This window comes from Amphibalanus amphitrite, unplaced genomic scaffold, assembly GCF_019059575.1.
Source record: "Amphibalanus amphitrite isolate SeventyFive unplaced genomic scaffold, NRLGWU_Aamphi_draft 000027F_arrow, whole genome shotgun sequence".
Classification (NCBI taxonomy): domain Eukaryota; kingdom Metazoa; phylum Arthropoda; class Thecostraca; order Balanomorpha; family Balanidae; genus Amphibalanus; species Amphibalanus amphitrite.
The window spans coordinates 1718679-1743778 of NW_024881523.1; the positions used below are offsets into that span (position 1 = coordinate 1718679).

Here is a 25100-nt window from a genome sequence, read left to right on the forward strand (position 1 = left end):
GAGTGAAAATAACGAGCAACTTGTATTTGACATCGGAAGAGATCCTTGGCTATTCAAAATACCCACACATCTCCCAACAGGAACGACTTATCTCGACTGAACAAATCATACAAAGAACCACTTGGTTATCACATGGAAGCTCCGTCACAGCTAACAAGCGAGGCCGTTGGGCGGAAGCCCCAACCAGGCGGATCGCCGACTGGTGGGCGCGGGTCATCACTCCGCCGGGGTATCGGCGGGCGGGGGCGCCGGCGCCGGCTCCGTGCGCTCAGCCCCCGTGACGACCGACTCCGCTGCAGCGGGTGAGCCCGGCGTCACCTTGGCCGGAGACGCCGCGGGCGTCGCCTCGGAACTTTCCGCCGCTGGCGTTTGTGTATCTGCCTCAGGTACCGACTCCGACGAAACTGGAGCGGGTGACTTCTCAGTGGGTGTCGCCTCCGAGCAGACACTGGCGGCGGACTCAGTCTGGTGTGTCGCTGACTGAGGTAGCTCCGAAGCATCGCCCGTCTCCGGGGGCACCTTGGCAGTCGCCGGTTCGCCCACTTCCGCCACCGTCAGGGAAGGCTCAGCCGCCGGGTCTTCCAACTTCAAGGGTGAAGCATCTGCTGGCTCGCCTGACTTTGGGGACGACCCGACTGCCGCTTCCTCTGACTTTGTGGACGGCTCGACTGTTGGGTCTTCTGACTTTGAAGATGGCTCATCTATCGGATCCTCTGACTTGGGGGACGGCTCAACTGCCGCGTCTCCTGTCTTCGAAGACGGTTCATCTATCGGAACCTCTGACTTTGGGGACGGCTGAGCTGACGAATCTTCTGACTTCGCAGACGGGGCAGCTACTGGCTCTGCCGTCTTCGCTAAGTCTGTGGCCACCTCCGGAGCCCTCTCCTTTGCCGTTATCGTCTCACCAGGCGGCTCCCCTGACGCTGCCTCAGGTGGGATGACAACAGTCTTCAGAGTCTCACGATTAATCTTCTCCGTCTCAACCGCCGCCTCCTTGCAGGCCGACTGAGATCCCGCCTCACTCTCTACCGAAGGCGCATCCCCGGACTGTGCAGTGGCCGGTGAGCCGGCTGTGCCTGTCTCCGGCTCCGTCTCAGTCGGGCTGCCGCTCGGCGCTGCTGGTGTAGCTTCTGACTGCGGCGGGGCCCGGCGGAGGGCGGCAGCAACCGGCGCCTGCGGTGGCCGGCGGCGACGCACCATGTCTGAACGTTGCAGGAAGTAGGCGATCCCCTCCAGGCCGCCTATGTTGACGTAGGGCGAGGCCCGGCATCGCCAGAGACTCTTGATGCGGCCCAGCTGAAGGGTCTGGTGAGGGAGAGACGGAGACAGCAGTCAGCGACGACGCCACACGTGAATCTACTACAAACGTCCACGCTCAATGGTGTACCGAATGACAAGCTCACGGCGCATCAACGTCCCAGCCTAAGAGACTGCCAACCAATGCAATCCATATGTAACCGTATTAACCACCAATTTATCATTAGTTGTCGTTGGCTATGCAAAATATGATGAGACATAAGGCACGCAATAAACGAGACATGAATCTCCATGATTTGTACTAGTTTTTTTTTTAACGCAGCGCGTCCGTCCACTCACGCGGTTGATCCCCATCGTCTACCCACCTTCTCCATGGTGCGTCTGTCCTGGGTGAGCAGCACGGCTCGGCCGTAGCGTGGGGTGCAGATGCGAGCCATCTCCTCCATACAGGCCGGGTACAGGGTGCGGTTGTCGAACTTGGAGCCCAGCCGCTTCCCGAATGGCTGGTAGAAGAACACAGCGGTCACAGCAAAGGCCACAGTGGGACAACAGTTACAGCTTCCTTGATAGTTAAACGTGCGAACACATCGAGCAGAGGAGCACTTGAACGAACAAGCCAAATAATAGCATTCCCGTGTGACGTTGAAACAGCGTCGCAGCACTGCATGGGATTTACCAATCAGCCTGAAGTAACTGTAATGACAAAAAAGGACAACAAAGCCCCAACATAGAAACTAAGTCCATCAGAATTTATGCTTTGGTCAAAAACCCATAGGAAGAGAGCCAAATGAACTATGAAAGCATGCTGGTCCCCGTTCCATGCTAAAAAAATAACCTAGATAGAAAAAAGAACCAAAAGCATGGATCCACTTAAGGATACTTGTTGACCCTTACTGTAGAATATGATCCCTGTTGTCATGCCTGCCTTTGGCCAAGCATTTAATAAGTCCGTACAGCCATGTCTCCCCTGGCCCTACCCCGCCCTCTAGTAGTGCGTGAGAGTGGGTCCGTTCCCGGTGACACATCGTACAAAATCGAGTCTGGAGTCAGCCTAAGTCGCTGCCGCCAGTAGCTGCTCATACCGTGTCCGTCCGCCCCAGCCAGGCAGTGTTTGTGCTGTTGACCTTGGCCAGTCCGTAAGCCGCTGACGTCATCAAACGACAGCCAATCAGCGTCGTCCGTGCTCACGGGCTCGCAAAAAACAGCGCCGCAACTCGACAATGCCAGCCGAAACCGTGCTAGCTAGTAGCCGCACATAACCCGCTATCGCGAAAACTGGGCCGCGGGCGACCTCGCGCCGCACGAGACCGATCTGCGCACTAGATTTTGCACCATATCACCCCCGCGATGACGAGCCTCAACACAAGTTCGCACAGCCACGCCAGTCGTCATATGAGCTGAGTGAGCCCCGATTTGGAATGTCGCACTCGCGATTCAACTCTTTTTAAGGAACTAAAGAAGGAACTAAATAACTAAATAAGGAAAAAATGTGAAACTTCTTAAAGTAAAAAGAAACTCGCGTTTATAAACCACGCGCTCCTGAGCTGAGTGAGGCTCCCTGCCCAGACCCCCGCCGCCGCAGCACAACAGCGACTGCGTTGGGCTGGGCGTGCGCCGTGGCCGCAGCGGCGGCGGCTGCGGTGAGGCGGCCGATTCGGCGGCACTCACCAGCTGCACATAACCCACCAGATCGGAGACGATGACGTCAGCGCAGGCGTCACGCAGCGGCAGCCGGGTGCAGTCCCAGGTGAGCACGTCCAGTGGCAGCTGGGCGGTGGGGCTGAGCTGGCGCGCGCTGAACTCGCGATTCAGCAGCACGCGCGGCGCGGCGTCCGGATAGTTGTCGCCGCAGATGTGGAAGGTACCGGGGAACGCCTGGGCGCCCTGTCAGACCAGAAAGAGGAGCGCTGTGAGCGGAACAGGACAGTCGCGAGGCAGCCTAAACCGTTCGCCGCAGTAGCTGCACATAACGCGGTGAGAGCGGCTGAGTTGGAGAGTCGGCCGCTTGGGGCGCCACTGACGTGAGCCAGCCGGAGCCAGCGGCGGTAGAGGGGCGCTGCTGTCGAGCAGTGCAGGAACGCATGGACTTGTCAATAGAGTAAAGTAAAGACGCACACGATTGAAAGAGACGTTTTGGATTGCAATAAAGTTACCTAGAAGTACCTAGAACCCTTTAAAAATATATAAAATTGGTCTAATACATTTGTTTCAATCACGAAAATCAGATGAAATCGTCTCTGGCCTTCGGCCTTTGGCATATGCTAGTGTGCAAAAGCGTTTAAGACAGAACTAGGAGCAATAGAGCCCAAATTGGACAGTAAGTTTCGCAAGACAAAATCTTTCTTCGGCGAAGAACAAATGACGTGCCGATTAGAAGCACTTTTTATGAAAAACAAGTAACAAAGCAGGAACCCTCCCCCCCCCAAAAAAAATGCAATGAGATCGGTTACGCTGTTGTGCTGACCATGGTATTGGTAGCATAGGAGACAGCTATATGCATAGTATCAATTCTAACGATGCGCCCACGGTACCTCGTGCGCCAGCTCCCAGCATCCCCCTTGGTCCGTCAGACCTACCTCGAGTGAGATGGACCCTCCGCCGCACATGGGGTCTACGACGACCTCGTAGGGCTGCGGCTTGGCCATCATCAGCAAGCCGTAGCACACGGTGGAGCGCAGCGACGTGGGACCCGTCTTGGCCAGGTTACGGTAGAACAGCGCCCGAGGAGTCAGCGACAGGCCGACGCTCACCATATCTGCGGTAAACGAGCAAAAACAAGGTCAGAGAAGGCCGGCCAGTGGGACACGGACTACGGAGGCAATCTACCGTCTGGATACAAATATTGAGAGACTGTAAGAAGAGGAGGGACACAGCCAGGAAACAGGAGTCTGCGCGAATACTTGACTGCGATTGATTAAATTCAAACAAACTTTGCAATCAAATGACGAAGCACTCTGGTGAACAGCATTATATGTAATATATTTAATGGAATAACCTTCTGTTCAAAATTCTAAAAATTGCCAAACGTTACCAAAAACACTTGAATATATTTCGGAGGCGTTCCTTCATCGGTTCAAGTGATAAACATTTATATCTGTGATTAATCATTTATTCAAGTGATTAACATTGATATAAATGTTTATCACTTGAACCGATGAAGGAACGCCTCCGAAATATATTCAAGTGTTTTTGGTAACTTTTGGCAATTTTTAGAATTTTGAACAGAAGGTTATTCCATTAAATATCAAACAAACTTTATTAATAAATTTTGAATTCGACCAGCTACCAGTCGAGTAGCACCCGACTTAAACTCAACAAGTAAGCACAACACTAATCCGTATTTTGCAGATCAAGATAGAAGAGGGGGATGCTTGATAAAATATTTCAAAAAGTAGCCCATGGTGTATTACACAGAAAAATACCAGTACCTATCCGCTCAAAAGGTTCCTATGGCTTACTTCGAGGTTTGTTGGTTGATTGGCAGTACTGACCAGTCATCCATTTAAGCCGATCAAACTATACCTTCCAACCATCCATTTCTGCCCAAACTCACCAAAGTCCACGTCGAGGATGACCTCCAGGTCGTAGCCCTTCATCTGTACCTTCCAGTTGAACAGCTCCTGGACGGCGCCGCCAAAGTTCTGCGCGCCCTCGTTGGAGCTGAACGCGTGCCCCTGCTTTCCGCCGCCGGCCCGGTAGCAGGTAGCGCGGAACGACACGGCACCCTCTGGCGGGGGAGGGGGCGCCACACGCGGCGGCGGAGCCGAGACGTCGGCGTCCTGAGCAGCGGCTGGCTCCGCGGCGTCCTGAGAAGCAGCGGAGGGTTCAGGAGCGTCTTGATTAGCAGCGGCGGGTTCAGGAGCGTCTTGAGTAGCCGCGGCAGGCTCCGTTGCGTCCTCTGGCGCCGCGTCGGCGGCTCCAGTCTCCGTAGGCGGCGCGCTCGTCTCCATCGGCGAATCAACCGGCTTCTCCTTCACAGGGACCTTCTCACTAGCCGCTGCGTCGGCCGGTTTAGAGGGCTCCTGCTCGGTGCTGGCGGTGCTGGGAGTGTCGACGTTTGCAGGCTCAGTCTCCATGGCCTCAGTAGCAGGCTCGCCTTCCACGGCACTATCCTTCGCACCAGCCGCCGCAGCGTCAGACCCTTCAGGGGTCACCTCAGCTTTCTTTTCCACGACAGCGTCCTTCTCTGCCTCAGCAGCAGTGCCTGGCGGGTCCTCCGTGGTGGCTGGAGCCGGAGCGTCTCCCGCTGCCGTCTCGGCCGTCCCCTGCGCGCCGCCCTCACCATTCTGCGTCTGGGCGTCTGACTGCGAGGCCGGCTCGCCCTTCCCCTCGTCCACCGATCCAGAGTCCTCCGGCCGAGTCCCCTTCACCGGCTGACGCATACTGTCCACGAAGTCTAGCAGCGGGTCGGCAGGTTTGGGCTCGGGACCGGGGCCGGGGGCGGCGGCGACCGGTATTTCTATCGCCTCCAGCTGGTCGTCCGGGCGTCGGGTGTGGGGCTCGCCCTGGAAACCGCTCACGCTCTGCCAAACAGAGAGGGCCTTCTTCCAGTCCAGCTCGCGGGGCAGCAGCCGCAGCCGGCGCAGACAGGTCTCCTGCAGGGAGGAGGCCGGGGTCAGGATCGGTCACCGAGGGTCGTGGAACGGTCGGCTCACTCCACTGTCTATGGAGGTGGCACCTGCAGTGATGTACTAGCTCATCGCCCAAAAGCGAGCGGCAACTTGTCTTTGCTTTAAATTGGGAATATATATTCCCGACCGGGGCTGGGAAAATGCGTTTTATTCACCGAGGTTTTTGTGCGGAGGACCGAGTGCCGGTAGGCACGAGGTCCTTAGCCAAAAACCGAGGTGAATAAAATTGCATTTTCACAGCCCAAGGTTGGGAAGAGGTTTACCACATGCCGTACCGGCGCAACAGTTAATATCATATTCATTTGATATATATTATTATATTCTTAATATTGTGTTAATATTATATTAATACTATGATCATATTTATAGTCACCGTGATTATCTTTTTGTGTTTTTCATTATTGGGCCGCGTTGAGTATGACAGATGAAATTTCCTACTTCCCCCTTATTTAGGGTTTGAAAAGGCTGAGGATGAAGATTGTGAAGCGTCAGAAGTTAGAATAAAGATATGGAGTCCACTTCCAGCAGGAGTGAGGAAACCGTGAGGAAAACTGAAAATTGGGTGAACCGCTTAATCAAACGCGTCTTGGATCCCAGCTGGAGCAATATCAAATGTTTCATTGTGGCTTGTTAAGATGCTTCGCGCATTTAAAATGTTCGTTTTTTGCGTGCATTATGTTGTAATAAGTGTAATAATCAGTTCGCTGACCATGTTCTGCAGCAATAAATACATTGGCATTTGACCGATACCTATACCCTTGTTTAGTTGAATTACGTTGACAGAAAAGTAAGTGAAAACGCAGTCACTTAATTTTGCTCACTTCTGCTGTTGCTGTTAGTGAACACACAATCCGTAAATATCTTCTTTGGAATTGGTTCTTCCGCTTAGAATATTCAGTAAAATTTTGTCTGGGAAAATCAAAAAGCCCTAGGGCCGAATCGTTTCCCAAATACCTTCAACATTAGCCGAGGCGGGCCGAAGCCATTTCCCAAATGCACGTGCTAATGTTAAAGGGATATCTCGGCATGTGGTAAACGAAACAAGAGCATGACACATTTTTTTCCAATTAAAAAAACTTAAAATGACACTTTGAATAACACCACTGACACAAATGGTAAGGAAAAACAGAAGCGAATTCCTTGGAATATCAAGGTTCACCTTATTCTTCACGAAGCCAAACTTCGGGTTGACAACGACCAGAACATGAACGTGGTCCAGTGAGCGTAGTTTCAATGCCTGAAACGTCAAAAAACAGTCGGTGGGCATCACAACTTAAATTTGTACACCATAAACCTGTTTAACGTATGATATGTGCCTAATGTACTATAACCGCGTAAAGATTAAATTAACCATTGCAAATACTTAGCTATGCACTATTAGGACATGCACTATTAGTATTCTTATAGCTGATATGGAGTTATTATAACTTAACTTTGGAACATCAGTCATTTAAGCCCCGATATTCACGGTCGTGCGTGTACATACCTCACTGATTTGGTCTATTTTCACGTCAAAAAAGACCCGGCCACGGGCGATGTAGGCGACACTTCTCAGTTTGACTGCTATCTCATCACGGGCACTGGGCTCCATGCCCGTCGTCACCGACCCTTTCAGCGTACATGTTTCTGTATTGGTCGGATCAAGTCCCTTCAGCATATACCAAGGGATATCATATTGGGAAGCCATGACCTCTCAATCTTTGTCATGCACTTGTTCGAGATGAGCCGCGACTAATGAAATCTGAAACAAATAAGAAAGTCACATTGTTACATCTCATTGACTATAAAGGTAGGCTTAACCTGACATATTTGTTTTTTTTTTTGCAGTGGGCTTGCACATCAGCTGCTGTGATGTAATGCCAACTTTTGTAATACAGTGCACATTTATCACATTCCAAAAAGTAGCTGTAATGCTGTGCAAGAGCTGTAATGCTCCCAAGGATGTGTCACATTACATAATATTTTGATTTTAGTTTGAGAAAACAGTTTGAGGCCTCCTTACAATAAAATAGTCCTTACAATAAATGATGGCCGAATGAAATCCTTATGGATAATTCGACCTCTGGTCATACCAGATAGAGATTTGGTGAATTAAACCACGGGCCGGGCCCGGAACACAACACTAGTTGCTGATGACGGCCGAGGGCCAGGCGTCAGACGGTCGCGGGCCGTAGGTTGCCAACCCCTGCGGCACGACGCATTCCGGGAGTTGTGTAGGCCACTTGGTCTGATGGTCCCGTTCTCATCGAGCAGTGTTTAGAGCAGTGCGCAGTGCGTCAATCGGGAGCTCAGTATCGGATCCCTCATCCCATCCCAGTGGGCATCCAGGCGCGTCCAAACAGGCCCAAGGGAGGAGCAAGGACGACCTTAGAGGGGAAAGAGTTCCAGTCGTTATCACTTTCGTGCTGAAGCAGTCATGTCTTTTGGCCCACGTTCTTCCTTGCACATCTTCCGAGGGTGTCCTACTGCAGGGGCGGATCCAGAAAATCTCCAAGGGAGGGGCCATTAGAAACCAGGAGGCCCCCCCCATAATCCCACCTGTTGGAGGCCCCATCTTCCCACTTGTTGGGCCCCCCCCCCCCAAAAAAAACTGCGTCTATTGAGCTTATCTAGCTGTTCAGGCAACATCTCAACATCTGTGCAGGCTTGGAGGCCCTCTGTGCAGGTTAGGAGGCCCTGTAAAAGTGGTCATCTCTGTGAGTATAAGAGACCTCCAAGTTATGAAAAGCTTTACCAATCTTCTAACAAAGAAGTCTTCTCAGCTAGTCTTCTAAGAAATAACTAAGTGGGTAGGTAAAAAAAAAAACTCATCGGATTTCGGCCAGTTTATTTTCAGGAGGCCCCCTTTTCAGCTTTTTAACTTTTTAACTTTTTATTTTATTTTTGAAAAAAAATCGGCCAAGGGGGGGGCCATGGCCCCCATGGCCCCCCCCTTGTATCCGCGCCTGTCCTACTGTTCTCCAGTTCAGAGTTGGGACGAAGAAGTCCTATTGGTGTACATCTACCTCTCCGTGTAGCACCTGGGTACGTAGCCTCCGCAGTCCGCATCGTCGTCTGTAGTAGGTACAGAGAGGGGAGATCCAGGAGCATCAGCCGTATGGCCGATGCCTTATGTCCGGAACAAGTTTCGTGGTAGGTACGTCTCTGCAGCTGCTCGAAAGCCTTTTGTTGAGCATCAGAGAAGTGGCCCCAAATGCAACAGTCGCACTCGAGATGGGGTCTAACGAGAGAGTTGAATAGCAGGGGGAGTGTCGCAGTTGGTGGCTTGGAATGACTTGCGTATCAAAGCCAATACTTGTGATGTCTTTGCTGCTACGGCACTTGCTGCCTGTTTTCTGAATTTCAGGTCGTTGTCGTATACCTCAAGATCTCTCTCCGGTTCTGTATCGGAAGGCCGTTGAGCGTGTAAGTCCATCCCGGGTTGCGGCTGCCGATGTGGAGAACAGTGCACTTGTCTTCATTAAACGGTAGCTGCCAGGTTTGGGACCACTCGATGATGGCATCCAGATCGTTCTGTAGGAGTCTTGTGTCATAAGCGGTTTGAACCCTCCAGTACAGCTTGGTGTCGTCGGCGAATATCTTAATTGAGCAGTCAACAACGCTGGGCATGTCGTTTACGTTCCCAATGAAAAGTGTTGGCCACAGCACAGATCCCTGAGGAACCCCGCTCCACACTAGGGACCGCGGTGATCGCTGTCCTCTGATGCTGACCTGCTGGTGCTGTTCTGTCGAAAATGACTAGATCTAGTCAAGCACTTTGCCCGTACTCCGCTTTCTCGTGCTCTCATCTTGTTCAGGAAGCGTTGGTGGGGGCATGGGGCACATAATCGCCTTTCGAAAATTGAGGTACAGGCTTCGGGCGAGTCATTATTATTGAGTCTTCGTCCACTCTTCTAGAACCTCTAGGAGTTGAGCGATGCAGGATCTCTTTGCCCTGAAACGATGCTGGTTTTTGGGGAGCTGGCCCGACGCCCATGGCAGTGATAGTTCCTTCTCTTGCAAGACACTGGAGCCAAGCTGACAGTTCGGTAATTTCCAGGAAGACTTCTGTCGCCTTTCTTGAATATTGGTGTCACAACCCAGCTTCCAGTCTTAAGGGTGTCTCCCAAACCTCCATGGTCCATGGATTTTTGGAGCCAAGAAGCTTGCCCATTAGGTACCATTTTGTCTGTGATGATGATGCTGTCGAGCTGGATATCTTCACCTTCAGTGTTGACATCCATATTTAGTCGAGTTGAGAAGCATTACAAGTTACAACTTGCTATAATTTGCATAACAACATTTTGCAGCAAAATTTGATAGCTTGCTGTTATTTCTTGGCCTCAGATTGGTCAAATCCATGTGGTCAGTGCAGTTGACCACCAGGCACCAGATGACAAGAAATGTCAGGAATGAAATTGACCAAACCAAACAGTACTGTTGACAACAGAACATGCAGTGGCTTGAATGAGATCATGGTAAGATTATTAGGCAATTGGCTTGGGCTGAAAATTGTCAATCTGAGGCCAGTTTTATCAATAGGAGAATAGCCACCTGCCCTGCCAGAATTGTTTTGCCTAAAGACCGCTTCACATACAGAGTATAAAGCTGATGGGCATGTAAGGTAAGCAGATACAGCTTTACTGTTTACCCTCTGTATGCGAGTATGCGAGGCGGTCTTTGGGCGAAAAATTCTGGCAGGCGGCTATTTTTCTGTTGGTAAAACTGGCCTCTGATTAAGATTGATTGGATGATGGTTTCCTTATAAATACCTGCAAGTTCCTTTATAGAAAATGTGTGTATTACAGAAATACACTAGGTAATGCCGGTGGGCTGAATCAGAGACATCGTATAGTAAGTGTGACTGAAATACTGATAGGATGCAAAGCCGGTTTTGAGATCAGGTTTGGACTGGTTGGATTATGTTGATGTTGTTCATTTCACTAAATTCCAGTCGGGCGCACTATGGTATCAGCAGTCCATTTATAGATACGTATCTATTAAAGGAAACGTTTCCAAATTTGGAAGGCACTTTGTTCCATTTATGGAAACGCCAGTTCCAAAATTGGAAACGCCAATTTTTAAGCAGGCATATTTCTTTATTTCTTAAGTTAATAGCAATCTTTTCAGCTGGCGTGTCTTTTTGTCGATATGTTTTCTCCCAAAACAGTAAAATCCAACAATATTTTCGTACGCAAATGGCGAATCTGATGCCCTGACGCAAACCCTTGTCAACGTTCCATTTTTGGAAACGGAAGGTTCCAAAAATGGAAACTATGAGCCAACACAGGAAAAGGCATAAGCACCATATTATTGATATGTGGGCCTGTCTACCCCACGCCCTCTAAGTAATTGCCTAGCTATTGATGCCGGTACATGTTCCGATGTGGGTGATTTCCCTTTGCATCTAAATTTCGTATGAATGGTCCTCCAATTGCTTGGGCATAGTGCCCGAAAGCCGATGTTGGTACAATAATGCTTACGAAAATGTGTCTTCTGGGGAAAGTCCCCAATTTGTAGGCACCTACATAAACCCCAGAACTGTCCAACCGTCTTGCCTACTAAGCTGCTACTGCTTACGAAACCCACATTTTAACATATTTTAACTGTTGCAAGCATGCATGCGTGACTGCAGTAAGCGTCGCGATGTGCCCTGAATTGCGGTTAACGGACTCTGGTTCGGCTTCCCAAGAAAAGCAAGGCTTTATAAGTAAGGTTGGAGTTAAACTTCGGCCTAATCAGGGCCCTGTTTCACCGGTGATAGCAGCAAGCTGCTATCACGTTTCGCGAGCTGACGTCATGTCGTGACGCCATACTGTTGTCGTAATGGGTAGTTCCGGCGCACGATTGCCGCGACCTTGGCGGCGGCATTAAGTGACGTATGAGCCTAAAAGTAAGAGTTTACGCAGTCATGATAGTAAATATATTTTTGAGATATATTTTTTTCAATATGATGTATTTAAAAGAAGTTGGGTTTAGGAAAAATTTGGACATTAACTTCGAACATTTAGCTGATGACGTAAAACAATATTGCGGCAATCGTGCGCCAGAATTGCCCCTTACGTCAGCAGTATGACGTCATCACATTACGTCAGCTCGCGCAATTTGAGAGCAGCGTGCTGCTATCACCGGTGAAACAGGGCCCAGGCCGGTTCAGAAGCTCCGGTTCGCATTTCATGCTGTCGGAGCGTGCACCTTTTCCAACCTTCTCGTGGATTATTAGAAATGAGAAAGGCAGAAAGTGCTTCTAAAAACATTAAATGCAAATAAGAGTTGAAATACATATAACCTACTGCATCTGTGAGCTGTATGTACAACATGAGTTAAAATTCGTCATTTGTTCCAAAAATGGAAACTGTGCTTCATAAAGCATTATTCAATGGGCCTTACACAGGCACTAACTGAAGGCCTACTGAACTAATACCATAGTGTAATAAATAACAAGTGAAGACACTTCGATTATTTTGTGTAATGCGTTTTCTTCTGCCGGAAGTGCTCTCTCAGAAAATCAACGATATCTGATGACGATTGATGACGTTTTCGTCATTGTAGTGCAAAAGTTTCATCCCTGTAGTGAAAACTTCTAACCCAAGAAACTACTATCCAAGCTTGTAGTTATATAAGTGTTGGTTTTAACAGCTAATTCACCCTTATTTTCTACAAAACACTGAACATAAATCCCTTTACACGCAACTTGAAATGAAATATCACTTAAACATAATGAGAAGACCAAAAACCTATTTTTACTACACATCTTTACAAGCTAAGAATGTCTTCTTTATGCCAGAATGGGTATAGGTAGCGTATGAACACAGGGACAGGCCCCACAGCTCGCAATAAGAATTCATGTTCTCTTATCAGGCATATCGTTCGGAAGCTGTGTAAATGCCGACGCAGTGCTAAAATGGGCCAAACAGCTATTCATCAACTGGGCATTTCACCGGGCTGAAACGCATCGATGTCCCCTGATTTTGCATATTATAATGCATTCAATAGGAACAATGAACATGCGATGACTCTCATTCATTTCGCGCAATAAAAAGCATAGGTTCTCAAGTCAAAGTGAAGGAAAAGACCGATCAAAATGACTCGTATAATACACTTTGTTTAAATACTCTACACTTTTAGGGGCTGGTACTGTTATGGTGTCCTCTATTTTTGAATATTTTCATATCGGTTCTGTCAAATTGCATTCAGTAAGCGACCATACATGCAATAAAAACAGTGGGTTCTCGAGAGTAACGCTACGGAATAGAGTGAATGCTGATACGATGTTCAGCATGTTGGAGCGCAGTTAGATCGAGTAGCACTTTCATCGGGCTGTGGCACATCAGTGGCGGTCGCAGGGGGGGGGGGCCATCAGGGCCATGGCCCCCCCCAAAGGCAAATCAGGGGGGGCCATCATATCATTTGGCCCCCCCCCCAAACAACCGATGGGCCCCCATGGCCGTATGGGGCCCTGGCCCGTATTCGATTGTCACGAGGCTCGAGAAACCCACGCCAGCTATTAACAGCTCTCATACCAGTCTTTGAGGGTCCTACACGGACCTCTGAGGGCCCTTCAGTGGCGGTCATGCGTCCACATTGACCGCTGAGGACCCACATTGACCTCTGAGGGCCCTCCACTGGCCTTTGAGGGCCCCTAAACCGGCCTTAGGGGCCCAGCCGGCGTCTGAGAGTCTCACACCGGCATCTGGTGGCCTCATTTCTGTCTCTCGAGTCCCAAGACCAGCCTTTAATAATTGTCTCTGAGGGCCCTGCGCTGGATTCTGAAGACCCGATGTCGGCCTCTAAGAGCCCGCATCGGCCTCTGGGGGCCCATCTTGGCCTTTGAGGGCCCTCCGCTGGTTTCTGGGTTCCAATGCCGGCCCATGCCGGCCTTTTAGGGCCCCAAACTGACCTCTAAGGGCCCATGCTGGCCTGTAAGGACCCACATTAGCCTCTGAGGGCCCCCGCACCGGATTCTGAAGACCCAATGCCGGCCGACCCGCATCGGCGTCTGAGGGCCCATCTTGGCCTTTGAGGGCCCACCTTGGCCTTTGAGGGCCCTCCGCTGGCCTCTGGGGTCCAATGCCGGCCCATGCCGGTCTTTTAGGGCCCCACACTGACCTCTGAGGGCCCCATGCTGGCCTGTAAGGACACACATTAGTCTCTATGGGCCCCGCACTGAATTCTGAAGACCCGATGCCGGCCTCTAAGGGCCCGCATCGGCCTCTGAGGGCCCATCTTGACCTTCGAGGGCCCTCTACTGGCCTCTGGGGTCCAACGCCGGCCAATGCCAGTCTTTTAGGGTCCCATTCTGACCTCTGAGGGCCCCATGCTGGCCTGTAAGGGCCCACATTAGCCTCTGAGGGCCCTCCCCCGCACTGAATTCTGAAGACCCGATGCCGGCCTCTAAGGGTCAGCATCGGCTTCTGAGGGCCCATCGTGGCCTATGAGGGCCTTCTGTCTGGGGTCCAACGCCGGCCTATGCCGGTCTTCTAGGGCCCCACACTGACCTCTGAGGGCCCGTGCTGGCCTGTAAGGACCCACCTTAGCCTCTGAGGGCCCCGCACGAGCTTCTGAAGACACGATGCCGGCCTCTAAGGGCCCGCATCGGCCTCTGAGAGCCCATCTTGGCCTTTGAGGGCCCTCTACTGGCCTCTGGGTCCAACGCCGGCTCATGTCGGTCTTTTAGGGCCCCCACGCTAACCTCTGTGGGCTCCATGCTGGCCTGTAAGGGCCCACATTGGCCTCTGAGTGCCCAATTCGGTCTCTGATGGTCTCAAACTGCCCTTTGCAGGCCCTGTGCTGGCCCCTAAGGGCCCAAACCAGCCTTTAAAAGTCCCACATCGGCCTCTGATGGTCCCATTTCTGTCTCTGGGACCCAAACTGACCCTTATGTGCCTCTGAGGGCCCCGTACTGGCTTCTGAAGGATCGATGCCGGCTTCTGAAGACCCATTACGGTCTTTAAGTGCCTCATACCGACACCTGAGGCACCACACTAGCCTCTGAGGGGCCCCAAACTGGCCTATGAGGTCTCTACACCGGCCAATGATGGCCCTGTTATGTTCTCTGGGGGTCTCATGCCTTACCTTCGGGGGTCATGCACTTGCCTCTGAAGGCTCACATCAGCCTCTAGGGCCCTACCTGGGCCTTTGAGGCCCTTCGCTGACCCTTGGGTCCAACGCCTGCCTCTGGGGGGTCTGACACCGTACTCTAAGGGCCCCATTGCAGCCTCTAGGCGATAGGTATCGCCGAAGCGCTATCGATGGGCCCATAAGTGTAGGAACCATGGGTGCAGTGGGCGCAGTTGCACCAACAATAATTCTGCAGTGTGTGCAGACAATGTATTCTGCATCCACAACAATCTGGAACAAAACCCCCTGTTCCCAGCAACACTACTTTCCATGCAGCACGACAAATTTAGGATATTTTGCCCACTATCCATCTTTCGAAGCATTTGCTACTGTTATGATCTTCAAAACTTACATTTGTGCCCAAGTAAAAAAAAAAGATGAAACGGATCACATGTGATTGAACAGTGAACAGATACCGATGACCCACTGTCAAAAGTTTTAGCACGATGATCTTAGAAAATGGCAAAGTTAGCCGCCTAAGCCGCCTTTACTTTTGCGGTAATCCATTCACAGTTGCGTGAATTATTGACAATATCAATGCTTCAAAATGCACTTATCGGTACCTTTTCGACATGGTACACCCTCAAAGCTCGCATTGAGCCTCCGCTCGGGTGCCGCTCCCTACCCCCCCCCCCCCCCGCTTCACCGGCCATGGCCTGGATTTCTGCACCCGTGCACTACGCCCGTGGGCCCCTTTAAGCTAGCACCGGGCCCCCCGGGTCAGCGCAGGGGCCCCTTTGCCAAGTTGGCCCCCCCCCAAACTCCAAGTCTGCGACCGCCCCTGTGGCACATCGATGTCCTCTGATTTTGAATATTTTCACGCATTTTATAAGAAAATGCGATTATTTTCTTTCATTAAATGCAATAAAAAACATGGGTTCTCGAGTCTATGTCATTCATAGGACCGATCAAAATGGGTTATGTTTTAGAGACGTTGTCAAAATACCCTACACTTTTTAGGAGCCGGTGGTGTTATGATGTCCTCTGTTTTTGAATATTTTCATACCGGTTCTATCACAATGCATTCAGTAAGCGACCATACATGCAATAAAAACAGTGGGTTCTCGAGAGTAACGTTACGGAATAGAGTGAATGCTGATACGATGTTCAGCATGTTAGAGCGCAGTTAGATCGAAGAGCACTTTCATCGGGCTGTGGCACTTCGATGTCCTTTGATTTTGAATATTTTCACGCATTTTATAAGAAAATGCGATTATTTTCTTTCATTAAATGCAATAAAAAACATGGGTTCTCGAGTCTACGTCAATCAAGGGACCGATCAAAATGGGTTATGTTTTATAGACGTTGTCAAAATACCCTACACTTTTTAGGAGCCGGTGGTCTTATGATGTCCTCTGTTTTTGAATATTTTCATACCGGTTCTGTCAAATTGCATTCAGTAAGCGACCATATATGCAATAAAAACAGTGGGTTCTCGAGAGTAACGTTACGGAATAGAGTGAATGCTGATACGATGTTCAGCATGTTGGAGCGCAGTTAGATCGAAGAGCACTTTCATCGGGCTGTGGCACTTCGATGTCCTCTGATTTTGAATATTTTCACGCATTTTATAAGAAAATGCGATTATTTTCTTTCATTAAATGCAATAAAAAACATGGGTTCTCGAGTCTATGTCAATCAAAGGACCGATCAAAATGGTTTATGTTTTAGAGACGTTGTCAAAATACCCTACACTTTTTAGGAGCCGGTGGTGTTATGATGTCCTCTGTTTTTTGAATATTTTCATACCGGTTCTGTCATAATGCATTCAGTAAGCGACCATATATGCAATAAAAACAGTGGGTTCTCGAAAGTAACGTTACGGAATAATATATAATAAGAGTGAATGCTGATACGATGTTCAGCATGTTAGAGCGCAGTTAGATCGAGTAGGACTTTCATCGGGCTGTGGCACATCGATGTCCTCTGATTTTGTGTGTACCAAGGCATTCTGTAAGAGACTGGGATTATTTACCTTCATTTAGTGGAATAAAAAACGTGGGTTTTCATATCTAAGTCAATTAAAAAATCCATCATGACGGGGCATGGAAGACGATGATGTAGGCTGAGGATAACGTTCAATGATTTAGGGAGTGACGTTTTATGACGTTTTATTACGTCATACTGCAGCGTGAGTAGCTGCATAGCCCACTCCCAGCTGAAGAAAAGTTGTTACATGAGTTTGCATTATACATTGGTGAAGTGTCTTCACTTGTTATTTATTACACTATGCTAATACGGTGCAAAGTGGGCAATTAGTACAGTTTGAGCATTTCCCTATCCATAGAAATTGTTTATAACACCTTGTCATCGCTTTTTCATATAATTGAATCGTTTAAACTGGACGACAGCTTGGATCGCTTCAGACAAGCAGTAACATATCAGACCTTTAATGCAATTATTTACATACATTATACCAACTTTCACACATTCGTAAGTTAAATGGGTGCTAAGAAGTTGTGAAATAGTTGGCGATGCACCCCAAAACAGCCGGGCCTGGGCGCGCCCGTGTCAGGATCGTGCGCTGGTGCGGTGACTGCGGCCCGGGGCGATTGGCGGCTCGGGAGGGGCGGTCAGCTTGGGTCAGTGGGCTCGGCGAGAGCGTCGTGCGCGGGTGTGCTGCTGGTTGCTCTGTGCTGCTGGTTGATCTGAGTGCATTGAGCGTCAATACAACAAGCTATTTCGGCAACATGAGCTGCGGTGCAACATCTACAGCTATGTCATCTTCGAGAAGCACCGTCGCTGCCATCGCGACTTCTGGTGGGACGGCGTGCGTTCCTGCTTTGGGGGCGACCCCTGTGATGTCGCCCGGGGCCCCGACGCCGCCGTCTGTGGCATCAGCCGTTACTGCAGGACCACCATTCGATGCACGCCTAATTCCCGAGTTCAGCGGGACGCCGGACGTTGTGGAGTGGCTTCAGCGGACTGAGCTTCTGTGCCAGCTGCGCGGTGTGCCTGTGATGTCCGTCTTGCCGCTTCGGCTCACTGGTGGTGCATTCGCTGTCTGGTCACAGCTTCCGGATGCTAGTCGCGGCTCCCTGGACGCAGTGCGTGACGCTTTGTTCACCGCATTCGCAATGGACGAGCACGCAGCCTATGAAGCATTCTCTGTGCGTCGTCTGCGACCGGGCGAGGCCGCAGATGTATTTTTAGCGGACCTCAGACGTCTGGCGGCGCTATTCGGAGGCATGCCGGAGCGTGGACTGTGCTGCGCCTTCGTGGCCGGCCTGCCGGAAGCCGTGCGCCAGGCGCTCCGAGCAGGGTCTCGGGCTGAAGGACTGGATTTGGCCAGCGTGCTAACGAGGGCTCGAGCGCTTCTCAGTGACGAGCGTGCCTCTGCATCCGCTGCCGCGGCGCAGCGAAATCAGCCAACACCAGGGCGGCAGCCGCCGCGGGATCGGAGACTGATCGGGCCGCGGTGCTGCTGGACCTGTGGGCAGCCGGGACACCTCGCTGCCACCTGTCCTCGCCGTCTGAGGGGAAACGAAGCAGGGGAGGACGCGCCAGCGCCGGTGTCCTCTCCGAGGCAGCCCTGAGCGGCGCTCTACCAGTCATGCAGCTGAGGGTGGACGGCAGGATCTGCCGGGCACTGATCGACACGGGCAGCACGGACACCATCATCTGTGCGCCGTTTTGTGCTCGGTGGCGTCCGCGGCGGGTCGATGTCACTACTATCAGCGGTGGATCCCTTCTCTGTCGCGGGGTCGGCAGTGTGGAGGTTGAGACGCCGACTGGTCGGCGCGCCGTGCTGGAGGCGTTGGTGGTGGACCAGCGGCCGCTCGGTGCTGACATGGTGCTCGGCATGTCTGGGATTGGTGCGCTGGGAGGAGTGACCGTGCTGTCGCCGAGCGAGGCCCGGTTTTGTGCTGCTGGCGCTCGGGCACCATTGGTGGTAGATGCACCGGACTTCAGTGTGCAGTTTGACTCGGAGTCGCGGCGCTGGACAGTGGCGTGGAAATGGGACGGTGGACGGATTCCTGATTGTCTCAGTAATTCGGTTGCTGAGTACGCGGTGCCGCCGGCGGCGAGAGACGAGTACGACGCGGAGCTGGACGATTGGATCGAGAGGGGCTGGCTGGTGCCGCATGACGAGCAGCAGCATGGACCCCCGAGAGGGCTGGTACCGCTCTTAGCCGTCCAGCAGAAAAACAAATCAAAAGTGCGTCCTGTCATGGACTTTCGAGAACTTAATGACTTTGTAACCGCCCATACCGCAGACAGTGATGTGTGTGCGGACGTGTTGCGAAAGTGGCGGCGTCATGGCACGAAAGTGGCGGTGGTCGATCTGCGGAAGGCGTATCTACAGCTCCATGTCCATCAGCAGCTGTGGCCCTTTCAAACTGTGGTTGTGAAGGGGCGGCGGTACTGCTTGACGCGCTTAGGTTTCGGACTTAACGTCAGTCCCCAAGTGATGAAGGCTGTGGTTCGCACTGTGTTAGAGCAGGACCCGAATGTTCAGCGAGCGGTGCTTCCCTACGTTGATGATTTGCTTGTTGATGAGGATGTCGCTAGTGCGGACAGGGTAATTGAGCACTTTGCTGAGTACGGGCTAGAATGTAAGCCGCCAGAGCGGGCAGCTGACGGGGCCCGTCTACTGGGTTTGCGGGTGCGACCGGGGGGTGACGGTGGTGACACGCTCCGCTGGTCGCGGGATAACGCGGTTGGTGACCCGCCGGCCCGTGTGACGCGGCGGGCTGTGTTCTCGTGGTGCGGGCGTCTCGTCGCCCATCTGCCGGTCTGCGGGTGGCTGCGTCCCGCGGTGGCGTGGTTGAAGCGCCGGGTGAACGAGGCGACAATCGGCTGGGATGACGTCATCGAAGACTCGACTATCTCTGAGCTGATGGACGCTATCTCGACCCGGCTGGCCACTGATGATCCTGCTCGTGGAGTGTGGTGTGTGGAGGGTGAGCGGGTCGTGGTGTGGACTGACGCTAGTTCGCTGGCCGCGGGCGTCGTCGTGGAGCTGCCGGACGGCAGCGTCATCGAAGATGCATGCTGGCTGCGCAAAAACGAGTCCGCACATATCAACATGGCAGAACTGGATGCTGCAATCCGAGGTGTGAACCTGGCTGTGGCATGGAACATGCGCGTGATCGAGCTGCGAACGGACTCGACCTCTGTGCACAGATGGGTGAGCAATGCACTGACTGGCCGTGCTCGCCTCCGTACGAGGGCGCACAGTGAAATGCTTATCAGACGCCGTGTGGACACAATCTGCCAGTTGGCTGCCGAGTTCGGCCTCAATCTGTCCGTGGTGCTGGTCCGTTCAGCGGAAAATCACGCGGACGCTCTGACGCGTGTGCCCAGGGTGTGGCTGAGCGGCGGGGCTGAGTCGGCCGGGGGCGCGGACTCCGGCATGTGCGGCGGCCCGGCGGCGGCCGGCTGGCCGGCGGACTGTGTGGGTGCAGCGGCCGTGGCTGGGCCGGCTGTCGCGGCGGACTGTGTGAGGGCGGCGGCCGCGGCTGGGCCGGCTGCCGGTGCTGAGACAGCGGACTGTGTGGGTGCGGCGGCCGTGGCTGTGCCGGCTGCCGGTGCCGCGGCGGCGGACTGTGTGGGGGCGGCGGCCGCGGCTGCGCCGGCTGCCGGTGCTGAGACAGCGGGCTGTATGGGTGCAGCGGCCGCGGCTGTGCCGGCTGCCGGTGCTGCGGTGGCGGTGGATGTCGGTGAGGGGATGGTGGCAGAGCATGGTGAGCGCGCTGTCACTGTTGACGAGGTGCACGTCAGCGCCGGTCACCCCGGCGTCCGTCGAACGTTATATTTCGCGCGGCGGTGTATCGGGCCGGCGGTCACACGAGCTCAGGCGCGGGCTGCTGTGGAGAACTGTGACGTGTGCCGTGCAATCGACCCGGCGCCAGTGAAGTGGCGACATGGGACGCTGGAGGTGCCGGAAACCTGGCGACGACTAGCCATTGATGTGACTCATTTTGGTGGTCAGTCTTATCTGACCATTGTGGACTGTGGACCTTCGCGGTACTGTTTGTGGCGACTGCTCCGCCGTGAGGACTCAGCTAGTGTTGTGCAGAAGCTGGAAGAGGTGTTTTATGAGCGGGGTGCACCTGTGGAGATTTTGTGCGATAATGATACTGCGTTCCGCGCCCGTCATTTCGCGTCTTTCGCTGCACGGTGGAATGTGACGCTGCGGTTCAGAGCTGCCCATGTACCGAGCGGCAACGGTATCGTTGAGCGCAACCACCGCACAATTAAAGTCATTGCCGCGAGAAAGCAGTGCTCAGTCGCCGAAGCAGTACATTTGTATAATGTGGCTCCGCGTGACGGTGGAGATGCTGACGATAGCCCCGCTGGCCGTGTGTATCGTTATGTGGTGCGAGACTGTGTGCAGCCGGGGAGTGGCGAGTTAGCTGCGCCGGAATGCGATTCCGAGCCGAATGCAGCGGAAGCTCCCCCACCTGGAGGGGCTGTCGGGCTGAATGTGGGGGACATTGTATGGGTGAGACGGGGCGGCACGCGGTGCACAGAGCCGTCGAGGCGGGGGACTGTCACTGGTATTGTATCCCAACAGGTAGTGACGGTAGATGGTATTCCGCGACATGTAAAAGATCTGCGACGTTGTGTGGATCAGGCGCTACGGTGCAGTGAGAGCCATGACGAGGACGCCGACTTGCCACTGTATGTTGATGTACCCGCGCCCATGACGCCGGTGGGTGTGGGTCAGTTGGAGCCGCCGGTGTCGCGGGCGGAAACTTCGGGTGTGTCAGTACCGCAGTCATCAGTTGGGCTGACTGAATTGGCAGTCCCTGTTTTAAGGCGGAGTCAGCGTGTCCGCCGCCCGCCCAAGCGGTGGTGTTGTGACCCTGATGGTCAGGGAGGGGTGTGAAATAGTTGGCGATGCACCCCAAAACAGCCGGGCCTGGGCGCGCCCGTGTCAGGATCGTGCGCTGGTGCGGTGACTGCGGCCCGGGGCGATTGGCGGCTCGGGAGGGGCGGTCAGCTTGGGTCAGTGGGCTCGGCGAGAGCGTCGTGCGCGGGTGTGCTGCTGGTTGCTCTGTGCTGCTGGTTGATCTGAGTGCATTGAGCGTCAATACAACAGAAGTTCAGTTTGCCCACTTAGAAGCATCTGTACGAAATATTTTCCAACTTACCGCCTTCCAAAGCCGGAAAGACGATCTCCGCACGTGGTCACCAACACGCCATTCAGGGCTTGCTTTACAGCAATGTAAAATATTAATGAATACCAGACAGCAAGTCTGTCAATTAAAAAATTGCCATTCTAGTGAAAATCAAATTTTTCCACAAAAACATGACAGTAGGTGGAACTATGGTCATGAGTACCCAAATATAGGAACGTTCCCATTTTTGGGAACGGAGTTCCCAAATATGGGAACGGGCGTTCCCATTTATGAGAACGGAAGGTAATTTTTCGGCCGTTCTCCCACTAAAACTCATTAGTGCATCACGTCTCAAAAAAGTGCACGCTAATTTAAGTATCTACTAAATCTCTATAAAATTATCTTTAATCTGACCGTTGAACAAGGAAATTGACCGTCGAATGATATTTTTAATGATTTTTTTGAAATGACGGAATGGTGAAAACATGGGTTATACTACATTTAACATGTAATTTAAAGGAAAATGAAGCGTTTTTTACATTTTGAGGTCAAGTATAATAATTTTCGCCTGGTTATGAAGTTTCATACTAGCGACACCAGATGCTGACATATGCAAGCGAACACGCGGACAGTCCTGAGGTAATATTGTTGACTTTTGGTCTCGGGGCGCACGACCGCGTGGAACGTCAGTGATTTTACCGAACTACTGTTGTAAACTCAGTTTCAGTGGTTTAAAATTATTCAGCTGTATTTTATCAGCCCGGAAAGACATATTTTATTTGGATGCTAGCTGTTTAGCATTGTTTTATAAGGAGCGTCATGAGCGTGGTTTTTGTCTTCCGTGTTTCTAAGCATGATCGTTTTGGGGGAATTTCTCTTATATAGGTCGCTCTGTGTGGCTTATTTATAATTTTTATGCTGATTTCGATCATTCCTCGTGCCCATCCTACCAGGCCTTTTGCCACTTACACTCATTAAGAAAGGAAAAAACTAGATTTTCCATGGGACTAGGTGTTTTGAGGGTGTAACATATTCAGCGTTCCCATTTTTGGATACTTCCTTGTGCTCGTCAACTATCGGTGATAAACAGACAGGTGCTTGACATGTCTCCACCCTCGGCGCGGACGGTGGATATAGGTATGGAAGACCTTGTTGAACATCGCTGAGCGTTGTGAATTACGTAATCCTGCAGAGGGGGGCGTGCCCGCTGCGAGATCGACGGGAATAAAAGCGCAGAAGACCGGGCGAAACATGCGACGGTCTTGCCGGAAAGGTCATCTGATGATTGTTGCTTAACAATAATTTGCGGCGTTGGACATGATGCTTGTTAATGAAAAGAGCCCCTGAAAGGCGTCGGTGAAATCGTTCCCAATTTTGGGTACGCCGTTCCCATAATAAGGAACGCTTGCAGCGCCAGTGTACGAGAGCGTTCCCAAATTTGGGTTCGCGGCCCGGATGATGGACTGCTTTAGAAATAGGGGAACGATTTAAAACTACGATGGGCCTTACAATATCAAACTCTTTCCCAACAATATTGAGACAAATATCAGGCGGTTCACGACCGTTTTATATTTTTTGGACGTCATTTAACGGTTCTTTTTCTTGTTTTAAATAATTCCTACATGGCGTTCCCATATTTGGATTTATCGTTCCCAAACATGGGAACGAAAATGCGTTCCCGAAAATGGGTACGCTTGACCATAGTTCCGCCTACTGATGAGGTATATTTCATTAATGACACATAAAAGTTCACCTATCATGAAAAAATCTATTGTTTACAAAAGGAAGTGGACCGTGCAAGCCTGTTCAACAGCCGATTTTTCTGTTCAACGTTGGAATTATGAAGCGAAATGCGGTCTTTTGATTGGTGGCCTTTGTTTGATGCGGAAATCTATGATTTGTTGCGGAAACTACCGAACAGGTTTATGTGCTCCTTGCGTTTCCGAAAATAGAAACGGAGCGTTTCCATTATTGGAACAGTTGGTTTTTAGCGTTTCCATTTTTGGAACTTTCTTCCAAAAATAGAAACGTTTCTATAAATGGACTGCCGATACCATAGTGCGCCCGACTGATTCACATATCCTGGTTGTAAGCAGCAATACAATAATTTGCCTTGAATTTGTCAAGACGAAGATTTTGATTTTGATACCTACCTCTGGAAATCTGCACAAGGCCTTACAAAAGCATAGCAGTTGGGGAAACTACGAGGAGCCAAACAAAAATTGGATTAGCCAATCAGCGGCTGGAGTGGGCGGGGCGATGACCATATATGGTCATAAAATCAGACAACTTCATCTTTTCAACGAATTCTAGCATTCAAATGAAAAAATAAGGCATAAGAATGTTTTTTAACCACACAAGGCCTACACTCACCCGGAACATTATTAACTGGCGGCTCTAAATCGCAGAGTTACAACGCAAGGTCAAACCGTGATTGGCAAATATGGCGGATTGAAACAGACGCGCCAAGCCAAAAAATGTAAGCAGTACCGTGGTTTAAAAATGTCATTATTTTTATTATTTTGTTTATGGTTTTTATAATTGTAGTTAAGTTATTATTTCAGAATTAAATATTTTTGTTTATTGTAATTAAATTAAATCTTTTAACAATTTTCTTTCATAAAACCAATCCATTTATTGAATGGCTAGCTGATTGTGACGCCCAGAACCTGCAGAAAAGCCGTTTTCCTATCGCCATTTTCGAGTCGATTCGCCGAATTTAATCAAATCACACTAATTCCTAGTGAAAAATGGAAGCCTTTTCTCTCCAATAAGTGGACGCGATACCGCAAATACCGGCTTGTTATACCGTTTTTCACCCTTAGTAGCGGGGGCCGCATTTATGCCCATATATGGTCATCAAAAGTCCATTTATTGACCAATCCATTTTTTGACATTTGCCTCGTAGTTTCCCCAACTGATAGGGCCTTGATAAAAAGAGAGGGTCAAAAACTGAAACCTGAAAAAACAGAATAAGATTATTCAAATATTTAAACATCCCAACTCAGTGGTGTTTTCAAGTTCAAGACCACCAGTGCTGCCAGGG

The 25100-nt window shown here is 51.1% G+C and overlaps 1 protein-coding gene across 6 annotated transcripts; it reads right to left on the bottom strand.

Moving 5' to 3' along the window:
* Nucleotides 1-3: 3 nt before the first annotated feature.
* On the bottom strand, nucleotides 4-25100 carry LOC122363954. 6 transcript variants are annotated; one of them, XM_043333844.1, is made up of 9 exons: nucleotides 24979-25022; nucleotides 24208-24243; nucleotides 7375-7629; nucleotides 7048-7125; nucleotides 4811-5852; nucleotides 3834-4012; nucleotides 2944-3141; nucleotides 1623-1760; nucleotides 4-1305 (listed from the first exon to the last, which is right to left on the bottom strand). In XM_043333844.1, exons 3-9 carry the CDS (start codon nucleotides 7573-7575, stop codon nucleotides 217-219), a joined length of 2925 nt encoding a protein of 974 aa, XP_043189779.1. In that variant the 5' UTR covers nucleotides 7576-7629; nucleotides 24208-24243; nucleotides 24979-25022; the 3' UTR covers nucleotides 4-216. The 6 variants fall into 6 exon arrangements, with proteins under 6 accessions (XP_043189779.1, XP_043189805.1, XP_043189789.1 ...); XM_043333870.1 differs by lacking the exons at nucleotides 24208-24243; nucleotides 24979-25022 and adding an exon at nucleotides 25084-25100; XM_043333854.1 differs by lacking the exons at nucleotides 24208-24243; nucleotides 24979-25022 and adding an exon at nucleotides 24428-24476.

What these genes read in the sequence shown, in the direction of transcription:
- LOC122363954 (XM_043333870.1), bottom strand. Translation starts at nt 7,575, where the DNA reads ATGGCTTCCCAATATGATATCCCTTGGTATATGCTGAAGGGACTTGAT. An exon ending in ACGTCATCGTCTCCGATCTG is followed by an intron (nt 1,761 to 2,943) that starts GTGGGTTATGTG and finishes TTCTTCTACCAG; the next exon opens with CCATTCGGGAAGCGGCTGGG. An exon ending in ACAGACGCACCATGGAGAAG is followed by an intron (nt 1,306 to 1,622) that starts GTGGGTAGACGA and finishes CTCCCTCACCAG; the next exon opens with ACCCTTCAGCTGGGCCGCAT.